The 21,392-nt window shown below is 37.8% G+C and overlaps 1 protein-coding gene across 1 annotated transcript in view; it reads left to right on the forward strand.

The window, feature by feature from the left end:
- Window positions 1-12,176: 12,176 nt before the first annotated feature.
- LOC136031005 (uncharacterized) overlaps window positions 12,177-21,392 on the forward strand; it is a 62,397-nt gene continuing 53,181 nt past the window's right edge. Inside the window, exon 1 of the mRNA XM_065710168.1 lies at window positions 12,177-12,674. Within this exon, the coding sequence (XP_065566240.1) occupies window positions 12,568-12,674 (107 nt within the window). The 5' untranslated portion in view covers window positions 12,177-12,567. The remainder of the gene's footprint in view (window positions 12,675-21,392) is intronic.

Here is a 21,392-nt window from a genome sequence, read left to right on the forward strand (position 1 = left end):
TGCCAAGAAATCATCTGAAGTTATGTGGTGGTAATTGCCAAATATCCGAAAACTTTTATCTCTGTCATTTTTACCTAGCCTGAGAAATAATTAGTAACTTTAGAAGTAAAAGTAAAATTTCCTGTCAATTTGAGAATATACTATAGAAAATGATTATAGAAAATATCTTAGAACGGGCGAGAGTAAAGGGAAATAACGATTCGATTGTAAAAACTGTGAAAAGTTTTTTTTTCTTTAGATAAAAGAAAAAAGAAGCAGTTGAAAAATGGGGTTCTTTTTTTAATAAGAAAAACTACAAAAATATGAATTTATTTGTATATATATTCACCTTATAGAATTACCTTTTCAATTGTACAAATTATTTTTATTTAGTATTTATTTGTTTTTATTAAAGTTTTTATTTGTCTGTGTAGGTAAAATATATACAGAAACTTTAATAATATAGAAACTGTTTGCCACTATTGCTCATTTTGAAGAGTCATTATTTTTTTAATAAGTCCTTACGGTACGTTTAATAGAACCAGCCTTTAGAAAATATCACATTGCCTTTGAAGGCAGCATTTTTTTATATGATTACAAGAAGAAACTTACAAGTTGGGCGAATAATACGGTAATTATGAAAACTATGGAGAAATTGAAAAACTGTCAGGGCTCTAGTCATGAAGGAAGGGCAAGGGAATTAGCACTAGTAGGGCTGACAACCCCCCTGCCTTCTCAAGACCAGAACATAATTTGCGTTTTACTGGAAATAAAAACGAATGACCGTGGATTGTCAGTTTACCTGACATATACTGATACTTATTCCTTAAAGCTCTGAATATTTTTTAAATATGAAAGTAAAAAAATTTAAGACGTTTTTGTTTTCAGTAAAGCGCAAATTACGTCCTGGTCTTGGGAAGGCATGGGGGTTATCAGCCGTAGAAATGCTAAATTTTGCTCGTTTTGAGTTTGACTAGGCTATTTATTGTAATTTCTCTTCGTTTTGAGTTTAATTTATATATTGATAGTGATTTGGGGTAGTTTTACGCTTGTAAGATTATTTGACTTTATTGTCTGCTCATTTTTGGCTTAATGGAGCTCTCTACTTTTCTTTGAATATGGAAATTTATTATATGGAAAACGTTTTTTAAACTGATTTATGTTCGTTTCTTTTTGTCATGGTCTTCTTCATGGCAAAAAGTTGTATTTTCTATCTTTTCAGTTTTTTCCTATAAGAATCCGTAGTTTGGGTTATTATTTGTATGTTCCAGAAACTTTTCCACAATTTTCAATCCTGACACAAACAGTACCTTTTAATTTAATTTCATAACTCCTGAAGTTTACCTGAAATATGAAACAATATCATTCCCAAAAGATTCTATCTGTGTTCTTTGACAACCTGGATACACTCAAAACTCTTTTTATTTATTTAAATTATAAGATAAGAAGTAGTAATAGTTTTAGCCCCAAAAGTTCCAACTTGATACTCCCAGTCGTTCTCGATGTATTGCGGAGGTGTCTTCCTGGCAACCATTAGCAAAATGCCTTGTTAATATTGCTTATATGCCCTTTTGAAAACATGCATGCACACAGTATTTTCGTCTAATTGAAACTCCTCTTAAACTTTCTGTAATAGTTTCTCCTTAATACCCTTGACGTCATTAGCTAAAGTAGCTTTAGTTGTAGTATTAAAAGTATACACATAGTGCCTTCTGGCTAGTTCAAAATCCCCCCCAAAAAAAACTTACCATTAAAAGTCTAACTTAATAACATAGTTTGTTCTTCAGCTATTGCTTTGTCAACTTTTTGAAAGTACACATGCTCATAGTTTGTTGTGGTTTAATTCAACATCTGCCTAAGTGTTCCTTAAAGGCTTTACCTCAATACCCTTAGACTGCACAGTAGCAATAGCTGTAGCAGCATTAGTGGAAGCATGCGCATAGCATCTTTGGTTTCTCCAACATCCTCTTCAACACACGCTGAAGCCGTTTTTAAAGCATTTCTGATGCGTCCGCTTAACGACCTGTGTGGGTATAGTGCTCTTTAATATCCTTAGCGTTAATAGCTGTAGAAGTAGCATTAGCAGTACAATTAATTGTAGTAGTCTTAAGCTTTAGTGGCAGTAGTAGTAGTATGAGTAGATGCAGAAGTATTAGGATGCAAATGTTTTTCTTTTGGTTAGTTCAACATCCCTCACACCAAGCCCTGTTAGTTCTAACTTCACACACAATACTGTTCCTGAGATATTGCTGTTAGATCCATTTAACAACCTGAACTACGTGTTGTGATTCAGTTCACCCCCCCCCCCCCCTTCAGAATTCATTGAAAATTTCACCTTCATATCCCTAGGTATAGTTGTAATAGTAGTCACAGTAGTAGTATTGATATGTATTGATATGTGATACGTAATAATTCGTGTAATAGTACTAACATATTGCCTTTTGATCAGCAGAAAATTCCACTCATCAAGTCCTAGAGGTTTCAACTTAATACAATTAACCGATGCTAGACATTGCTGACATGTCCTTTTAATAACATATATGTTATCATATTTTCCTTTCAGTGCTATTAGCCTTACAAGTAGAATCAATAGAAGTAGTAGCAGTTGTAAATACAGCAGTAACAGTAGTATTAGCAGTAATGTGCACATATTGCCTTTTGGTGAGATGATATTCCCCTTTAAGCATTCTCTGAAAGTTCCAACTTAATACCCAAATCATTTCTTGAGTTACGCTATTTTGACAATTTGCATGCATTCAGCGTCTTTTGTTTTAGCTCGAATTTTCCCTCTATACTGTAAATATATTGGCCTGGTAGTAACAGTGGCGGTAGTTGCAGTAGTATTGGTAGCATGCAAATATTACCTTTCTTATCATCTCCCTAATCATTTCCTGAATTTTCCAAGTTAATATACTCACTTATTCCAGTGTCATACCCTTTTGACAATCCTTATACACATAACATGTTTTGATTTAGTTCAAAGCGTTCTCTGAAAGGCTCACCTGAATACCCTTCGTCTCCTTGGAAAATAAAAATCAAACATGCTTACCTTTCTCAATAATATATACTGTGTGTAGTATATAATATATACATATACTAATTGCCTAACTTACAGCCTTTGCTCTGAGGACTTTGGGCAGGTTGACATCCCCAAAGACATAGTTACTGGACCTTTCAAAAACCCTGAACAAAATAGATCTCTTTTAAATTTCGATCGGATATGTTTTGGGGAACGATAGGTTTGGGTGGGGTTGATTGCCCTCCACTCATTTTTGACTATCAAAAAGGGCAATATAACTTCGGACTTGCAATCAAATGAGCTCCATCCGATCCAAAGCTCATACGACCATTCGTTCCCAAAAAACCTTATATGCCCCGGGGCATAACTTACAACCCTTGCCTATGGCCTCTGGGGGATTGTGCGTCCACCCTTAAATCACCGCCATATTATTTTTGGACTATTGGTAACAGAATGATTGTCTCACAATTTCAATTGAATGTGTTTTGAGAAAAAAGGATGTCAGGGAGGGGGCTAGTTGCTCTTCGTCAGGTTTGACTCTTAAAAGGGAACTAGAACTATACAGTTCAAATTAAATAAGCCTCATCTAAAGTTCATATGACCATCCCTTCAGTAAAAACCTCATATGCCCCTGGGGCATAACTTACAACCTTTACCCCCAGACTCTGAGGGATTCTGTTCACCCTAAAGGCCTTATTATATGATTTTTGGCCGATTTTTCAACAAATGGCTATCTCAAAATGTTTATCGGATGATTTTATGGAAAATAAGACATAAGGAGGGGGCTGCTGCCCCCGATCACTTTGACTCTTAAAAAAAGAACTAGAGTATCTGATTTCCAATTTAATGAGCCCTATCTGGAGTTTGAATGACCACCCTTTCCATAAAAACCTTATATGCCCTCGGGGCATAACTTACAACCCTTGCGCTGAAGGCTATGGGGGGGGGGTGTTCTCAGAGTCATAATTTCCAGACATTTCAACTGCACTAATCAGAATGGCTCAATTGGCTACACTAAAAAAATTGATTGGATATGTTTTGGGAATTGATGGGCGTGGAGTGTGGGCCTTATGCCCTCCAATCACTTTTGACTAATAAAAAAGGAACCAGTCCTTTCAATTTCCAGTCAATGAGCCTTTTTTCAAGTTTTTACGACAAGAATTGGCCATCTCAAAATTTCTATAAGATGTTTTTTTGGGAAAATACGAAGTGTGGGGGGGGGGTCCTTCTTTTGATAACTCTCAATCGTAAAAAGGACACTAAAACTTCTAATTACCAAACCAGTGAACCCCTCTCTGAAGTGTGTACGATCATCCTTTCTATACAAACCTTATATGCCCCCAGCATAACACGCATCCCTTGCCCTGAGGACTGTGGGGGGGGTAGAGGTTGTCATCCTCAAAGACATTTTCCGAGCCTTTCAATTACGTTGAACAAAATGACTGCCTCAAAATTTTCATTGGATGTGTTTGGAGAAATACGCAATCAATACCCGATCAAATGAGCCCTTTCGAAGTTTCTACGACAACAAATGACCATCTCGAAATTTCTATCAAATGCATTCAGGAAAATACAAGGTTTATGGGGAGGGGGGGTGTTCACCCTTCCATCACTGTCAATTTTAAAAATTACCCTAGAACTTCCGGTCACCAATCCAATGAGCCCCTTCTCAATTTTATACGATACCCTTTTTCTATCCTTATATGGCCCCAGGGCATAAGGTATAACCCTTGCCCTGAGGACTGTAGGGAGGTTGCCATCCTCAAAGACATAATTTCCGGACTTTTCAATTACGTTGAACAAAATGGCTCTCTCAAAATTTTGATTGGTTGTTTTTGGAGAAATGATGGACATGGGAGGAGGGGCTCGTTGCCTTCCAATCACTTTCGACTATTAAAAAGGGCATTGGCCCTTCTAATTTACAATTGAGTGTGCCTTTTATAAGTTTCTACAACATTAAATGGCCATTTTAAAATTTCTAATGAGATGCATTTCAGGAAAATACTAGGTTTTGGGGGAGGGTATCCACCCACCGATAGCTCCAACTTAAAAAAGACACTAGAAATTCTGTTTAAACCAATCCAATGAGCTCCCTCCGAAGTTTATATGACCACCCTTTATATATATGCTCTATATTTCCAATCGAATATTTCCCCTTACATTTCCCTTTCAGTTTCCAATCGAATGAGCTTTTTTCGAAGTTTCTAGGAAAACAAATGGCAATCTCAAAATTTCTATCCGAAGTATATCGGAAAAATACGAGGTGTGGTGGGGGTATCCACCCTCCTATTACTCTGAATCTAAAAAGGGCACTAGAACGCCTGATTACCCATCCAATGAGCTCCCTCCGAAGCTTATACGATCATCCTTTCCATATATACCTTATATGTCCACAAGGCATAACTTACAACCCTTGCTGTGAGGGGCCTTCGGAGGGTTTTACCCTCGAAGACATGATTTCCAGACCTTTCAACTATGTTGATCTAAAAATTTTGATTGGATGTTCACTTTCAACTATTAAGGAGGACACCAGTCCTTTAATTTTAAATAGAATAAGCCTTTTCAGAGTTTCTACGACAAAAAAATGGCCATCTCAAATTTCTACAGATCCATTTCAGGAAAATACGAGATGTGGGGTGGGGGTATCCACCCTCCCATCACTCTGAATCTCAAAAAGTTTACAAAAACTACTGATAATCAATCCAATAAGCCCCCTTCGAAGTTTAGACAATCACCCTTTCTATATAAAACTAATATGCCCCCAATGCATAACATAAAACCCTTGCCCTGAGGGCTGTAAGGGGGTAGTCATCTTTAAATTATAGTTTCCAGAATTCTCAACTAAGTTGAACAAAATGCCTATTTCAAAATTTTGATTTGATGTGTTCGGGGAAATTGTGGATTCGGAAAGGGGTTTGATTGCTCTCCAATCACTTTCGACTATTAAAAAAGGCACTAGGCCTTTCAATTTTCAATTGAATGAGCCTTTTTAGAGTTTATACAACAAAAAATGGCTATTTCAAAATTTCTATTAGATACATTTAATGAAAATACGAGGTTTGGGGGGGGTATTTACCCTCTGATCTCTCTGAATGTAAAAAAGGGTATTAAAGCTTCCGATTACGAATCTAATGAGCCCCCTACAAAGTTTATACGGCCACTCTTTCTATATCTATATATACTTCATATGCCCTCAGGGCATAACTTACAACCCTTGCATTGAGGGCTGTGGGGGTCATCCTCAAAGACAACTTTTGGAACTTTCAATTACGTTGAACAAAATGGCTATCTCAAAATTTTGATCGGATGTGTTTAGAGAAATTGTGGGCGTGAGAGGGGGGTTAGTTGCCCTACAATCACTTTCGAATGTTAAAAAGGGTAGTCGCGCTTACAATTTCCAGTCGAAGGAGTATTTTTCAAAGTTTCTAGGTTAACAAATAGCCATCTCGAATTTTCTATCAGATACATTGCGGGAGTATACGAGGTGTTTGGGGGGGGGGGGGGCATCCACCCTGCCATCATTCCGAATCTTAAAGAGGCCACTAAAACTTTTGATTAGAAATCTTATGGACTGCCTCCGAAGTTTATACGATCTTTCTACATAAACCTTATATACCCCCAGGGCATAACTTACAACCCTTGCCCTGAGGGCTATGGCGGGGGGATGGTCATCCTCAAAGACAAAATTCCGGACCTTTCAACTACGTTCAACAAAATGGCTATCTCGAAGTTTAGATTGAATGTGCTTGGGGAAATGTTGGCCATGGGAGGGGTGTTAGCTGCACTCTAATCACTTTCGAGCATTAAAAAGGGCACTAGCCCTTGCAATTTTTAATCGAACGAGCCCTTTTCGAAGTTTTTACGACAAATCCTTCGATATGATGTGCCCTGGTCTAAACAACAAGAGCTAAGAGCTCATATGGCACTTGTGTCTAGACCGGAAGAGCCAAGAGCTCATATGGTATGAGCTCTAGCAAAATTCTAATAATCAATAGATTGATTTAAAAGGAAAATCAGAGGCTTAATGGCGGCCAAGATTTAAAATAAAAGCTCTGAGTCACAAGGTCCAAACATCAAAATTCTTTAAGAATTTTATAAAATACCCACACGTATTTTATAAATACCTCACTTTTTCTAATTTTTCCTCTCCCTTCAGCCCCCCAGATGGTCGAATCGGGGAAAACGACTTTATCAAGTCAATTTGTGCAGCTCCCTGACACGCCTACCAATTTCATCGTCCTAGAACTTCCAGAAGCACCAAAATCGCCAAGGCACTGAACCCCACCCCCTAACTCCCCCAAAGAGAGTGGATCCAGTAAGGTTACGTTAATCACGTATCTACGACATTTGCTTATTCTACTCACCAAGTTTCATCCCGATTTCTCCACTCTAAGCGTTTTCCAAGATTTCCGGTTTCCCCCTCCAACTCCCCCCAATGTCAACAGATGTGGCCGGGATTCGAAATGAGAGCCCTGAGACATGAGTTCCTTCTAAATATCAAATTTCATTAAGATCCGGTCACCTGTTCTCAAGTTAAAAATACCTCAATTTTTCTAATTTTTCCAAATTAACACCCTCCAGCTCCTCCAAAGATAACGGATCCGTTCCAATTATGTCAATCACGTATCTATAACTTGTGCTTACTCTTCCCATCAAGTTTCATCCCGTGCATTAAGATCTGATCACCCGTTCGTGAGTTAAAAATACCTCATTTTTTCTGCCCACCTGATCGATCTTTTCGTTACCCAGCGTCACCTTTTCACTTTCACTTATTCCTAGCTTTAGTGACTTAGCCTTCTTAACCTTAAACTTTAAACCTATTATAGCACCCTAAATTCACAAAACCTCTCACAGAACTCACGAAATCGTCAACATAATCTAAATCCAGGAGTTTTTCCTCTCCATTTGATACCGTGGTCTCACATTGCATTTCCTGTGCTTCTTAAGGCAAAATCAATCAAAATGATCCGTATAAAGGGTGATAATACACAATCCTGCTTAACTCCTGGTTTAATGCAAAACCAGCTGCTGACCTCATTTCCTACCTTTACAACAGCAATGTTGGTCTGGCATACCATACAAAGACAAAACCTTTGCTAAAGCTCTTCTATCAACAGAATCGAACGCTTGCTCATAATCTATAAAACTGAGGACCAAACGTGTTTGATAACTGAGGCACTTTCCCGAATAGTCTACAGTATAGGACTAATACTAATAGAATAGGACTAATTGTGTTGCGAGAGCAACACTTTGGTTTTGTCGAGGGTTTTATTTTCCAAGCACCCCAATTTCAGCTTATTCCTAGAAAGTAGTAAGGGTCTAACCTCTGCGGTTTCTAAGGAAAGTGTGGACCATAGGCCGGATTGATAAATATGACTTTGCATTTTGGAATGCTTCATAGAACTCTTGCCTGGTGCCAAGAAGGATGGTTTTTGCTTGTCCTTGAGCCGGAGCCTGTAATGTTTGAGTTTTATAGGAGTTTCATAGCCTATGTCAGAGAGAACTATCTGAAGTTATGCAGTCAAGCTTTCGTTTCATCAAACCATGTTTCTGCTTTCGAGTGGAAAGCTCCGCTCTAGCAGGCAAGCAGGCAGGCACCAGTTTCAAATTGAAGATGGACTAAAATCTATGTGTTAAATATATGCGGCAGTCACCTGGCACCACAGCCAAAATATCTTCTTTGAGTGATAAATAGAAAAATTTACAGAAACAAAAAAGCGGGACAGAAAGTGCTGCCATCTATTGTTTTACCCATTTCTGTTCGTTATTTCAGCTGAGTTTATCATTCGGTTTTTCGCACTTGGGATTGCGGTAGAGAAATGGTATCAGATGTGCCTATTAAACTTTAAAATTTCTCTCATTGCTAAAGAAATTAGAGTTTAATCTTTGCTCCTTTCTAAGTGATGACGTTCGAAACTTGACCTACGGCAAAAGAGTCAATTTTTGAACTAAGACAGATATATTCTTTTTTCGAGGGCAGTCGATAGCTCTTGATGAGCTAATTAAACTACATATCATCCATTTTTGATAGAAAAAATCCCTCATGAAATATACCAGTTTGAAAATTTAGACGGGTTGACAACTTCAGTAGTAAGGTACACGCTGAAACCAAAAATAGATCGATACCAATTGTGAGACATAGAGGGGAGTTTTAAGCAACAGTCGGCTGTTAGTTCATAATCATCTTCGGCAATGAGGGGTTCGCAACTTTTGCTAGTTGGTGTACCTATTTTTTCTTTCCGGTGTATTTGATGGTAAGACCAATTTGGTTCCAGTGATAAGACATGTTGGGGAATTGTTAGTAATAATCGGCTATTAGGCTACAATGATCTTCAGCGATGAGGGGTTTGCAACTTTTCGAGTTGTAATGAGGGGTATGCAACTTTTGCGATTTGGTGTACCTAATATTTATTTTAAGATCCTTACAGATTAACAACTTCAGCGTTAAATTGAAGTTAGGAATCAAAATCAAATTGTTGCTCATGTATCGTAGATCTAGTTGTAAGCTAACATTATGTCACAGTATAGAATTGGTACTGGTTTAATAATGAATAATAGCAATCGTTGAAAATAGGGGCATCAGTTGCGCAGGGTCGAGGGGGTATGCTCTTTTGCCACTTCGCCTATATTTTGAAAAATGCCTTTTTTCGGTGTTTTCATTCAAAAATGCCTTTTTTTAGATTTTCAATCAAAATACCTTTTTTTGGTATTTCCATTGAAAAAACAAGAGCTAACAGCTCATATGGCACTTATGAGGAGGTCGGAAGAGCCAAGAGCTCATATGACACGAGCTCTAGCAAAGTTCTAAGAATCAATATATTGATTTAAAAGGAAAATCAGTGGCTTAATGCCTGTCGGGATTAAAAATAAGAGTTCTGAGTCACGAGGTCCTTCTAAATGTCAAAATCCATTAAGATCCCCCAGATGGTCAAATCAGCCCCCCAGCCCCCAGGTGGTCAAAATCCCTTCAAAACCCCCCAGATGGTCAAATGAGAGAAAACGGCTTTATCGAGTCAATTTGCGCAGCTCCCTGACACACCTACCAATTTTCATTGTCCTAGCACGTCCAGAAGCACCAAATTCGCCAAAGCACTCATCCCCCCTAACTCCCCCAAAGGGGGAGTCAATCAGTCCGGTTACGTCAATCATGAATCTACGACATTTATAAGCGTCTTCCAAGATCTCTTGTTTCCCCCACCAACGCCCCCAATGTCAACAGATCTGGTCGGGATTTGAAATAAGAGCTCTGAGACATGGGTTCCTTCTAAATATTAAATTTCATCAAGATCCTGTCACCCGTTCTAAGTTAAAAATACCTCAATTTTTTTAATTTTCCAAATTAACAACCTGCAGCTCCCCCAAAGAGAACGGATCCGTTCCAATTATGTCAATCACGTGTCTATAACTTGTGCTTATTCTTCCCATCAAGTTTCATCCGATCTCTCCACTCTAAGCGTTTTCCAAGATTTCCGGCTTCCCCCTCCAACTTTCCCCAATGTCACTGGATCCGGTCGGGATTTAGAGTGAGAGTTCTAAAACACAAGATGCTTCTAAATATCAAATTTCATTAAGATCTGATCACCCGTTGGTAAGTTACAAATACCTCATTTTTTCTACTTTTTCGGAATTACTCCCCTTCCCCCAACTCCACCAAAGAGAGCGGATATGGTCCGGTTATGTCAGTCACTTATCTCGGACTTGTCCTTATTCTTCCCACCAAGTTTCAACCTGATCACTCCGCTTTAAGTGTTTTCCTAGATTTCTGCCCCCCCCCCAATGACACTGGATCCGGTCGGGATTTAAAATAAGAGATCTGAGTTACGGGTTCCTTCTAAATATGACATTTCATAAAGATCCGATCATTTCTTCGTAGGTCAAAAATACCTCATTTTTTTAATGTTTTATAATTAACCCTCCCCCCCCCCCAACTCCCTCAAAGAGAGCGGATCCGGTCCGGTTATGTCAATCACGTATCTAGGACGTGTGCTTATTTTTCCCACCTAGTTTCATCCCGATCCCTCCACTCTAAGCGTGTTCCAAAATTTTAGACTCCCCCAATGTCACTGGATATGGTTGGGATTTAATATATGAGTTCTGAGACACTATATGCTTCGAAACATCAAATTTCAATAAGATCCGATCACTCCTTCATAAGTTAAAAATAACTCATTTTTCTAATTTTTCAGAATTAACCCTCCCTCCAACTCCCCCAAAGGTATTGGACCCGTTCCGGTTATATCAATCACGTATCTAGGACTTGTGCTTATTTTTCCCACCAAGTTTCATCCCGATCCCTCCACTCTAAATGTTTTCCAAAATTTTAGCCTCCCCTCCCCGCAACTTTCCCCAATGTCATTGGATATGGTCAGGATTTAATATAAGAGCTCTGAGACACTATATCCTTTGAAACATCAAGTTTCAATAAGATCCGATCACTCCTTCGTAAGTTAAAAATACCTTTTTTTTCTAATTTTTCAGAATTTACCCTCCCCCCAACTCCCCCAATTGGGATCGGATCCGTTCCAGTTATGTCAATCAAGTATCTAGGACTTGTGCTAATTTTTCCACCAAGTTTCATCCCGATCCCTCCACTCTAAGCGTTTTCCAAGATTTTAGGTTTCCCCGTCCCAACTCCCCCTAATGTTACCTGATCCGCTCGGGATTTAAAATTAGAGCTCTGAGACACGATATCCTTCCAAACATTAAATTTCATTAAGATCCGATCTCCCGTTCGTAAGTTAAAAATACCTCCTTTTTTCTAATTTTCTGAATTAACCGTCCCCCCACTCCCCCCCCCCTAGATAGTCGAATCGCGGAAACGACAATTTCTAATTTAATCTGGTCTGGTTCCTGATACGCCTGCCAAATTTCATCGTCCTAGCTTATCTGGAAGTGCCTAAACTAGCAAAACCGGGACCGACAGACCGACAGAATTTGCAATCGCTATATGTCCCTTGGTTAATCCCAAGTGCCATAAAAACGGGTTGAACGTAATTTCCTTGCATCTATATAAGTAGATAATCACATTATAAAAGTGCTGAATTGCCTCCACTAGATGGCGTTTTTTTTCAGAAACTAGTTCACAGAAAGATTTTTTTACAGAAACAATTTCTGTACTTCAGTTTTTCGCTTCTAAGGGTGATCAGCAATGCATGTGACCGAAATATCAGGTAATTTTTGTATTTATTTTTCTCTTCTAATAAATGAACCTACCCCCCTGGAACTCTTTGTTTTGCATTTACCAGATGGGGCTCGTCCTTCTTTGACTATCATCTTTGAACAGGTGCTTCGGCAAAAATCTGTAACAGGAGGGGGGAATAAGAAAAAGGTAAAAACAGTCAGTTGTGTGAGATATATAGGAGATCGTTAAAATATTGACATGCTTTGTGTTTGAGCTACATAGTGACTAAAATGTTGGATCTAGGAGTGTGTGTGAGCAAAAATTAGTTCCCTGATTCAGCATTATGAAAGTCTTACTTGTGCCATTATTTTAGACTTTCAATTTCCCTTTTTCTCTAGCCCAATTTGGACCTTGGAATTTTGGTCCTCAGCATGGATTTGCTCGAATTATGAGATGGCACTTAGAAAAACCCCCTGAGAGGCTACATACTGGTGATGTTGAGGCCATTTTTTCAATTATGGACAACGAGTTCACAAGATCTGTATGGAACTACCCGTAAGATTTTTTTTTTTTTTTTTTTTTTTTTTTTTTTTTTTTTTTTTTTTTTTTTTTTTTTTTTTTTTTAATGTGGCTCACGCAGCCTCGTTTTTTTTTACTACAAAAAATGGCTCATTTACAGTCGATGTAACAGAAATGCTGGGAATTCATATCAAATATTTGATTCTGTTCATTAAAACGCTAACGGGAAAACAGAAAATACGGAATTTGAAGAAGACAAGCTTTTGTTTTTACATTTTTTCAGCTGATCAGTCGAGATATATCAACGCAGTCTTTGAACCGTCATGACGCAAGAGCCTCTAGAAAAAAGGACGGATTCTGACGAAAAACGCAAAAATTTCTATTTTTGCTGCTGTTGAATCGTTATGACGTTGTATAAAAAATAAATTAGATCTGGCAAAAAACGTAAAAACATTCGTTCTGCTCAAATAATGCAGGTATGGGAACTTAGATTCCTTTTTTAACAAAGTTTAGCTCTTGTTTAGCCACTCTATTTGTGCGCCACTATTTCTAGATGACGTGCCGCTAGTCATTGTAACAAAATTGTTCAGCTCAAATAATAAAAAAGAGATCTTTAAACAGCATTCACATGTGCGTCTAGATAAACTTGCATGTCTAACCACGTGTCTGTCCAAACATCACTAACCAGGCAGTTGGCCATTCACACGTAAAATTCACTGCTTGGCTCTCACAACTTACAACTAATCATCCACGTTTAGAGTATAGAAATTCTTTTTTTAGAATTTCAAGTTCGATGAGTCAGAAAGCTTATTTTGTTGCTCTATTTATCATCGAAGTTTAAGTGTAACGTTCACAAGTTTGACTGGACTCTCATGCCTTAGCAAGTATGTAATGTATAACATGGATTAATATGTATAACATGGATTAATATTTATTAGCAAGGGTAAAAATTGACTGGAAGAGTAGTTATGTGCCAGATTATTATGTAAGTGATTTATTTTAATTGTTATCATGCCGAAAATCTTTTATGTTGAAGCTTATTGTGGTAGCTTGGCTATTGTGGTACGCAAGTACTGGTAAGGTAATGACTGCGTTGAATTATAAGAAGTAAAGTTTGTAGCGGTTTTAATTTTTTGGGAAGCTGAAGTCACTGAGAAAGCTACTTCGTATTGAGTCAAGAGACGCGCTCTGAATTTCGGCCAGCATAATTGTTTGCTGTTTTTAGTTGCGTTTTGGAATCTGATAAGTTCTGAAGGTGGCTCAATTATATATAACGCCAGATGTATTTCATGGGTGTCTGTTTTGTTGTTGTTGTTTTGTTTTTCAGACATAAAGTATGTTAAAGTAAAGCCCAATGAAGCTTCTTTATCTTGTATTTTTATGTCTCCGTTTTCATTGCTTTTTTTTAGACCTGAGGATAGACAGTGAACATTGATTCGAAATTTTCAGGGGTTCGGATTGGATACTCAGATAAATGATACCTGTATCTAAAATTGTCTGTATTTTTGTGCTTTCCATAGCATTTACTAGGCAGAAATTGGATCAGACTGCTTATAGGGAAGGGGGATTTTGGGAGGAGCTCGAACAGGTTAAATTTTCTCTTTCTAATATTAGCCTCATCCCTTTGTTCGATATATTAAAACTCTAGATTGTTTTGGTTTTTTGTTTTTGTCCCATTTTCCTTTTATTACCATCTTTTTTGCTTGGGTTCATTTTGATATATGAAGCTACTTTTAAGACTAACCCAAAGTATAAAGAAAATCAAGATTGGTAGCTCCTTACATAATAAAGACAGGTTTTTTTTTTCCATTGATGCTTTTTTGTAAGGTTTTTTTCTATAACAGATGCGCTTAAAAATAAAAACCAAAATAACTTTTTATCATTGTCATTGTCAAAGTCAAACTTGTCATTAATCATTTCAACAAGATTCGGCTGAAGAATGGACGCACTTGCAGACTATTTGCTGTGGCCATCATTTTTCTGAAATTTCTTAAGAGTTCAAATTGGATACCTTAAATTACCAAGGACATCAAATCAAAAATATTTTTTGACCCCCCTGAACCCATTTTAAGTTTTGTCTATACCTTAAAAATGCGATTTTCTAAGATTTGTCTTTTGAATGTTTCAAAATTATGAAGTATATGGGCGATAGCGTATTTTCGTCCCTGTTGTCAGATTGAATCATGAAAACGAATAATCAGAAGTAATATCTTAAATTTGACAACGCCCTCCTTTGCGACAATTCAAATGTTAACAATCTGCTGATTCCCAAAGAGCACTATAACTTCAAAGTAAAGTTGGGCCTTCTTAAAATTTTTGGTGCCATACTTTTTTTGCCTAGTTCTGGCTGATTTTATCTATGTTTCTTTTTTTTTAATCTGCACCCGCTGCAAAAATTTCTTGGTATGGAGTATATATATATATATATATATATATATATATATATATATATATATATATATATATATATATATATATATATCCTTTCTTGCACCCTCTTCCCACCCCATTTTGGGACGACCCACTTTTTATTTGGCCCTATAATGTTGGCGGAAAAGAACGACTTTTGGAAATCTGTCATCCTTCGCCTGCAGAACATTCCCTAGCCATATCAACCTTTCTCTCGTTATAGTTTTAGAAAGCTGGATAGGACCACAATTCTCTTACAGCTTACTGTTTGAAATACGGTCAGTAAGACGACTACCCAAAAGAATCCGTTTAAAATTCCTCTGAAAAATATCTATCAAGTCCTCCTCCGTCTTTCGAAGTGCCTACGTTTTAAAACCATACTTGACCACTGTTGTCACTATAGCTTCCAATATTCTAATCTTGGTTCACAGACCCATCTTCCTATTCTTCCAAACTTTTTTCCACTGTGGAAAAACACCCTGGGTCTTGACTATTCTTCTTTCAGCATCGTTACTGCAACCACAATCTTTAGTAATAATACTACCCAGGTAACTATTCCCAACTATTCCCAGTGTAAGCGACTTAGTCTTCTTCAATGCATGCTCCTGTCAGTCTAGAAAAAAAACTTTCCAGAAACATTGAAGGAAAACCATTAAAAAAATTATTCAAATTAAGAAGTCGCTTGTTCAATATAATGTGGGTAAATTCACATGGTTAATTCAGGATTTTAGTAGTAACTTTTTCACTGTTTACATCAATGGCTCCTAAAAGGTAGCAATTTTTTAGCATAAAAGATCATGTTTTAGCAAAAAGAAACTCCAAACCGAAGGCGGGATTGCCGAGACTGTCTCCTGGGTAACTGATACGGTAGTTAGGAGAACTAGCTGCTAGTACGGTCAACTCATTCCTCATTAATCTAGCAGAGGAAAATAATTCCTTATTACTTGGAGTCACCTTTTGCCTTCGCAAATTTGTCAGTGATCATAATAATACAACATGTACTACTGTTTACTTGCCTACTGTAACAATTGTAAAGAAAAAATCATTGGTCGTCTTGTCGTGTTCTGTTGTTTTTGTATTGTTAAAAATCGTTTATTCGCTTAACTGTTGAACGATCAGCATTTTCCTTTTATCCTTGTCTTTCCTGCCAAAGATCCTTCAGGGGATATATTATAAAGTATTTTCGTTTTATTATTTAAATTTATTGCTGTGTCAATTGTTTAAAACAAATAAATTAATGCACAATTGTAGGAACTTCTGGGATTTTCCTCTTTTTTTGGGGGGGGGATAGGAGGGGTTTTTGAGGGGGTATGTAGTTTCTGGTACCATAACTACTCATAATGATACCAAGAACTACATGGTCTCTCCATATTTTCGTATGCATTTTATTTGATTTCCTTGTTCTTATATGCCTGTCAATTTTTCCCCTTTGAGGGAAAGGGGGGATTTTGATAGAAGTCTTTTATTTTATTTTTTGAGGGAGTCCACAAATTTTCCTGACAATAAATTCGGGGTTCTGTATGTATATTTTTTTTTTCTTCTTCAAAGTGTTAATTTCGTTCAGTATTTATGATATGAGGGTGATCTGAAAAGTTTCCGACTTAATGTAGGTACAAGAATTATTATCTTTAAATCTATTTTATTTTCTATATAGTCTCCTTGTGACTATCCACTTCTCCCAGCGATGGTCCCATCTTTTTAATCTGTCAGAATATTACTCGGCGTTCTTCTCTGCAAAATAATTGTTCACGAAGGTGATTACCTCCTCATTTGACAAAAATGTCCTCCGAGCGCATTTTTTAGTCGAGGGAACAGAACGAAGTCGCTTGGGGCTAGATTTGGGGAATAAGGTGGATAGTCAAGCAGCTCAAGCTGCAATTCATGGATTTATGTCATGGCAACTATTGAGGTGTGAGTCAAGACGCTGTCTTGGGGAAACAGGATTTTCTTTTTCTGCAAGTTTGGCCGTTTATCTACCATTTCTGCCATGGGCTTGTCAAGTAAAGATGCGTAGTACCCTCTTATAATGGTTCTCCCTTTTTGAAGAAAATTAATTCGGATACATGGCTGTTCCAAAAAATAGTCGCCACCACTTTCCCAACCGAAAAAAAACAGCTTTTGCTCTTTTCAGTGCCGGCCCCGTTAACAGCCCTCTGTTTTGACTGTATTTTTTTAGGCATATAATGGTGTATCCAAGTTTCATCTACATTAATTAGTCGGTGCCAAAACTCGGATTTATTATGCCTAAACTGCGCCTACACAGCATTGCAAATGTTCACTCGAACATGTTTTTGGTCTAACGTTAGCAAACGTGGCACCCAACGCGCGGACAGCTTTCTCATGCCTTGATCTTGATTTAGTTTGTGACAAACACGTTCTGTGGACATTTTCTTTGCCTCTGCTATCTCTCTCATTTTAATTTAGCGGTTATTTAACACCATTTGGTGAACTCTAGCGATGTTTTCGTCGGTAGGTACAGTTGTTGGAAGTCCTAAACGTTCATCATCTCTCAAGCTCTTACGGCCACGTTTAATTTCAGCTGCCCAGAATCTCACTGTGGTAAATGACGGTGAAGATTCTCATACACAGAGTCTAACTCACCTTGGATTTGAGTGGGCGTATTCCCTTTCAAAATCAAATATTTATTTTGCTCGATACTGGATTTTTTTCTATTTTTACCCAAAGACTCACTTAGACTCGCTCAAACGACTATCAAATACAAAGCTTATATAGACACCAGTTGCGCGGAGTCGTGTCTTGCTCATAGAAGGATTTCAACACACATCTTTAGACTAGGCGTTAACCTCCGGCACTCCAACAGTCAATCAGCGCAGAAGTATCTAGGCTCTATTCCGGGACTGAAAACAGAAATTTCTGTTGTGACCAGTCATCGCGGAAAGATCCGGTTTCCAACTGCGAGAGTGTCTGGTTTTGACGCAATGTCGCGACGATAGCTATGTGTTGCTTTCGAATAATGTTTGCGCAACTGGTGTCTATATAGGCTGTGATCAAATACAAATTGTGCGTCCAAAATGGCTGAAACTTCGATGTGTTTTTGCCAAAAGACACACAACTACATTCCCTGACTTTTATTGCTAAGTTCCTCCATCTTCACGTTGAGGTCAGAAACTTGTCAGACCATCTTTTATGTTTTAAAACATCATAAGAAAAAATCTGCTGTCATTTTTCTCTCTTTGTTTATGCAAGCAAGTAAATTACCGCAGTCAGTTCCAATATATTTTTTGAAATTTAACAAATTGATAATCTTTTACGTCATATGCGCGAATATTTTATTGGAAGCGATGGATAAGTGCTAAGGGAAATATACCCAATGAACGGTAGTTTTGCTATGTACGAAGAGATTCTTGCGTATTAAATTTATGATAAAGCACTTGAAGCCACATTTGATAGAAGCCGAAGTTTTTATTACTATGTTCCTTCAGTTTATTTATATTTGTATAATTGAAAAACTAGTGCCTATTCATTGAAAAGTATTTTCTTTGATTTTTATGGCACTTGGTATTATCCAAGTGACATATAGCAATCGCAAATTCTGTCGGTCTGTCCGTCCCGGTTTTGCTACTTTAGGCACTTCCAGGTAAGCTAGGACGATGAAATTTGGCAGGCGTATCAGGGACCGGGCCAGATTAAATTAGAAATGGTGGTTTTCCCGATTTGACCATCTGGGGGGGGGGATGTTCATTCGGAAAAAATAGAAAAATTGAAGTATTTTTAACTTACGAACGGTTGATCAGATCTTAATGAAGTTTGATGTTTGGAAGAAAAATCGTGTCTCAGAGCTGTTATTTTAAATCTCGACCGGATCTGGTGATATTGGGGGGGGAGTTGGGAAGGGAAACCTAAAATCTTGGAAAACACTTTGAGTGGAGGGATCGGGATGAAACTTGGTGGGAAAAATAAGCACAAGTCCTAGATACATGATTGACATAACTGGAACGGATCTGCTCTCTTTGGGGTAGTTGGAGGGGGGGGGTTAATTCTGAAAAATTAGAAAAAATGAGGTATTTTTAACTTACGAACAGATGATCGGATCTCAATGAAATTTGATTTTTAGAAGGATATCGTGTCTCAGAGCTCTTATTTTAAATCCTCACCGTATCTGGTGACATTGGGGGGGGGAGGGGGAAACCTCAAATCTTGGAAAACACTTTGGAGGGATCGGGATGAAACTTGGTGCGAAAAATAAGCACAAGTCCTAGATACATGATTGACATAACCGGAACGGATCCGCTCTCTTTTGGGTATTTGGGGGGGGCTAATTCTGAAAAATTAGAAAAAATGAGGTATTTTTAACTTACGAACGGGTTATCGGATCTCAATGAAATTTGATATTTAGAAGGATATCGTGTCTCAGAGCTCTTATTTTAGATCCCGACTGGATCTGGTGACATGGGGGGAGTTGGGAGGGGGAAACTTAAAACTTGGAAAACACAGAGTGGAGGGATCGGGATGAAACTTGGTGGGAAAAATAAGTAGAAGTCTTAGATACGTGATTTACATAATTGGAACGGATCCGCTCTATTTGGGGGGGGGGAGTTAATTCTGAAAAATTAGAAAAAATGACGTATTTTTAACTTACGAAGGAGTGATCGGATCTTCATGAAACTTCATATTTAGAAGGACCTTTGTGACTCAGATCTCATATTTTAAATCTCAACCGGATCCAGCGTAATTGGGGGGGGGCAGTTGAGGGGAACCAGAAATCTTAGAAAATACTTAAAGCGGTGAAATCAGGATGAAACTGGATGGGAAGAATAAAAAACTGTCTAAGACACGTGACTGACATAATCGGACCGGATCTGCTCTCTTTGGTGGAGTTGGGGGAGGGGGGTAATTTTGATAATTGAGGTATTTGTAGCCTACGAAAGGGTGACCAGATCTTAATGAAATTTGATATTTAGAAGGGTCTTGCGGTTTAAAGCTCTAATTTTAAATTCCGATCAGATACTGTGACATTGGGGTATTTTTATTTTACGAATAGGTGATCGGATCTTAATGAAATTTGATATTTAGAAGAAATTCATGTCTCAGAGCTCTTATTTCAAATCCCGACCAGATCTTTTGACATTGGGGGGAGTTGGAGGGGAAAATCTTGGAAAACACTTGGAGTGGAGGAATCGGGATGAAGCTTGGTGGATAGAATAAGCAAGTGTCCTTGATACGTGATTGACGGAACCGTACTGGATTTGCTCTCTTTGGGGGAGCTGGGGGGAGGGGTTCAGTTATTTGGCGAGTTTGGTGCTTCTGGACGTGCTAGGACGAGGAAAATTGGTAGGCGTGTCAGGGAGCTGCACAAATTGACTTGATAAAGTCGTTTTTCCAGATTCGACCATCTGGGGGGCTAAAGGGAGAGGAAAAATTAGAAAAAATTAGTTATTTATAACATACGAGTGGGTGATCGGATCTTGATGAATTTTTATATTTAGAAGGACATCGTGACTCAGAGCTCTTATTTTAAATCCTGACCGGCATTAAGCCTCTTATTTTCCTTTTAAATCAATTCATTGATTCATAGAATTTTGCTTGAGCTCATACCATATGATCTCTTGGCTCTTAGCTCTTCTTGCCTCGTCACAAGTGCCATATGAGCTCTTAGCTCTTGTTCTTTTTTAATGAAGATACAAAAAAGATATTTTTCTTAATCTAGAGGGGAAGGATTTTTGTTTTTTGACGAAAACACCAATAGCGGTATTTAAAAATCTAGGGCTGGAGTTGCTCCTCTACTGCCTCTCTTTTCCCTCCGATTTGGTGCTTCTGAATTGCAATAATAAATAATATGTATAATGTAATAATAAATATAATAAGATAAATAAGTATATAAAAAATGAAAGAGATAGCATAATAAATAAGAAGTTAGTTAGCCATTACGGCCGTTACAAAACGAAAATAAAATTGTTCTCTGCTTCCTTGTTAAAACTGTGCTTTAATTGGTTTATTTCTTTGATGCATTTTCGCATCGATCACGAGCCAAAATACTATATGTGCAATATAGAGCGGGAGGTTTTATTAGAGACTTTTAGTCTCGGCCGAAATCTTATTGAATTTTGATTTTATATTAGGTTTAGAGCTCTGCGCCTTTTTAGTAAGGTTTTATTAACGACAGGTAAGTCCTGATACCGACGGCTATTGTTATCCAAGAATTAGTCCTAGGACAAAGTCATAACACCCACCCTTGCATTGGCTGTAACAGTTTGCACAGTTTGCATCAGTCCACCCTTGCAACTGTTTGAGTTATAATTTTTGGCATCTAAAAAGAATCGTAATAAACCTATTTCAGGGTTTAGTCTCTGAGATTAGAACTGGTGAGTCTACTGGTGACAGAAT

Source organism: Artemia franciscana, chromosome 9 (genome assembly GCF_032884065.1).
Source record: "Artemia franciscana chromosome 9, ASM3288406v1, whole genome shotgun sequence".
Classification (NCBI taxonomy): Eukaryota; Metazoa; Arthropoda; class Branchiopoda; order Anostraca; family Artemiidae; genus Artemia; species Artemia franciscana.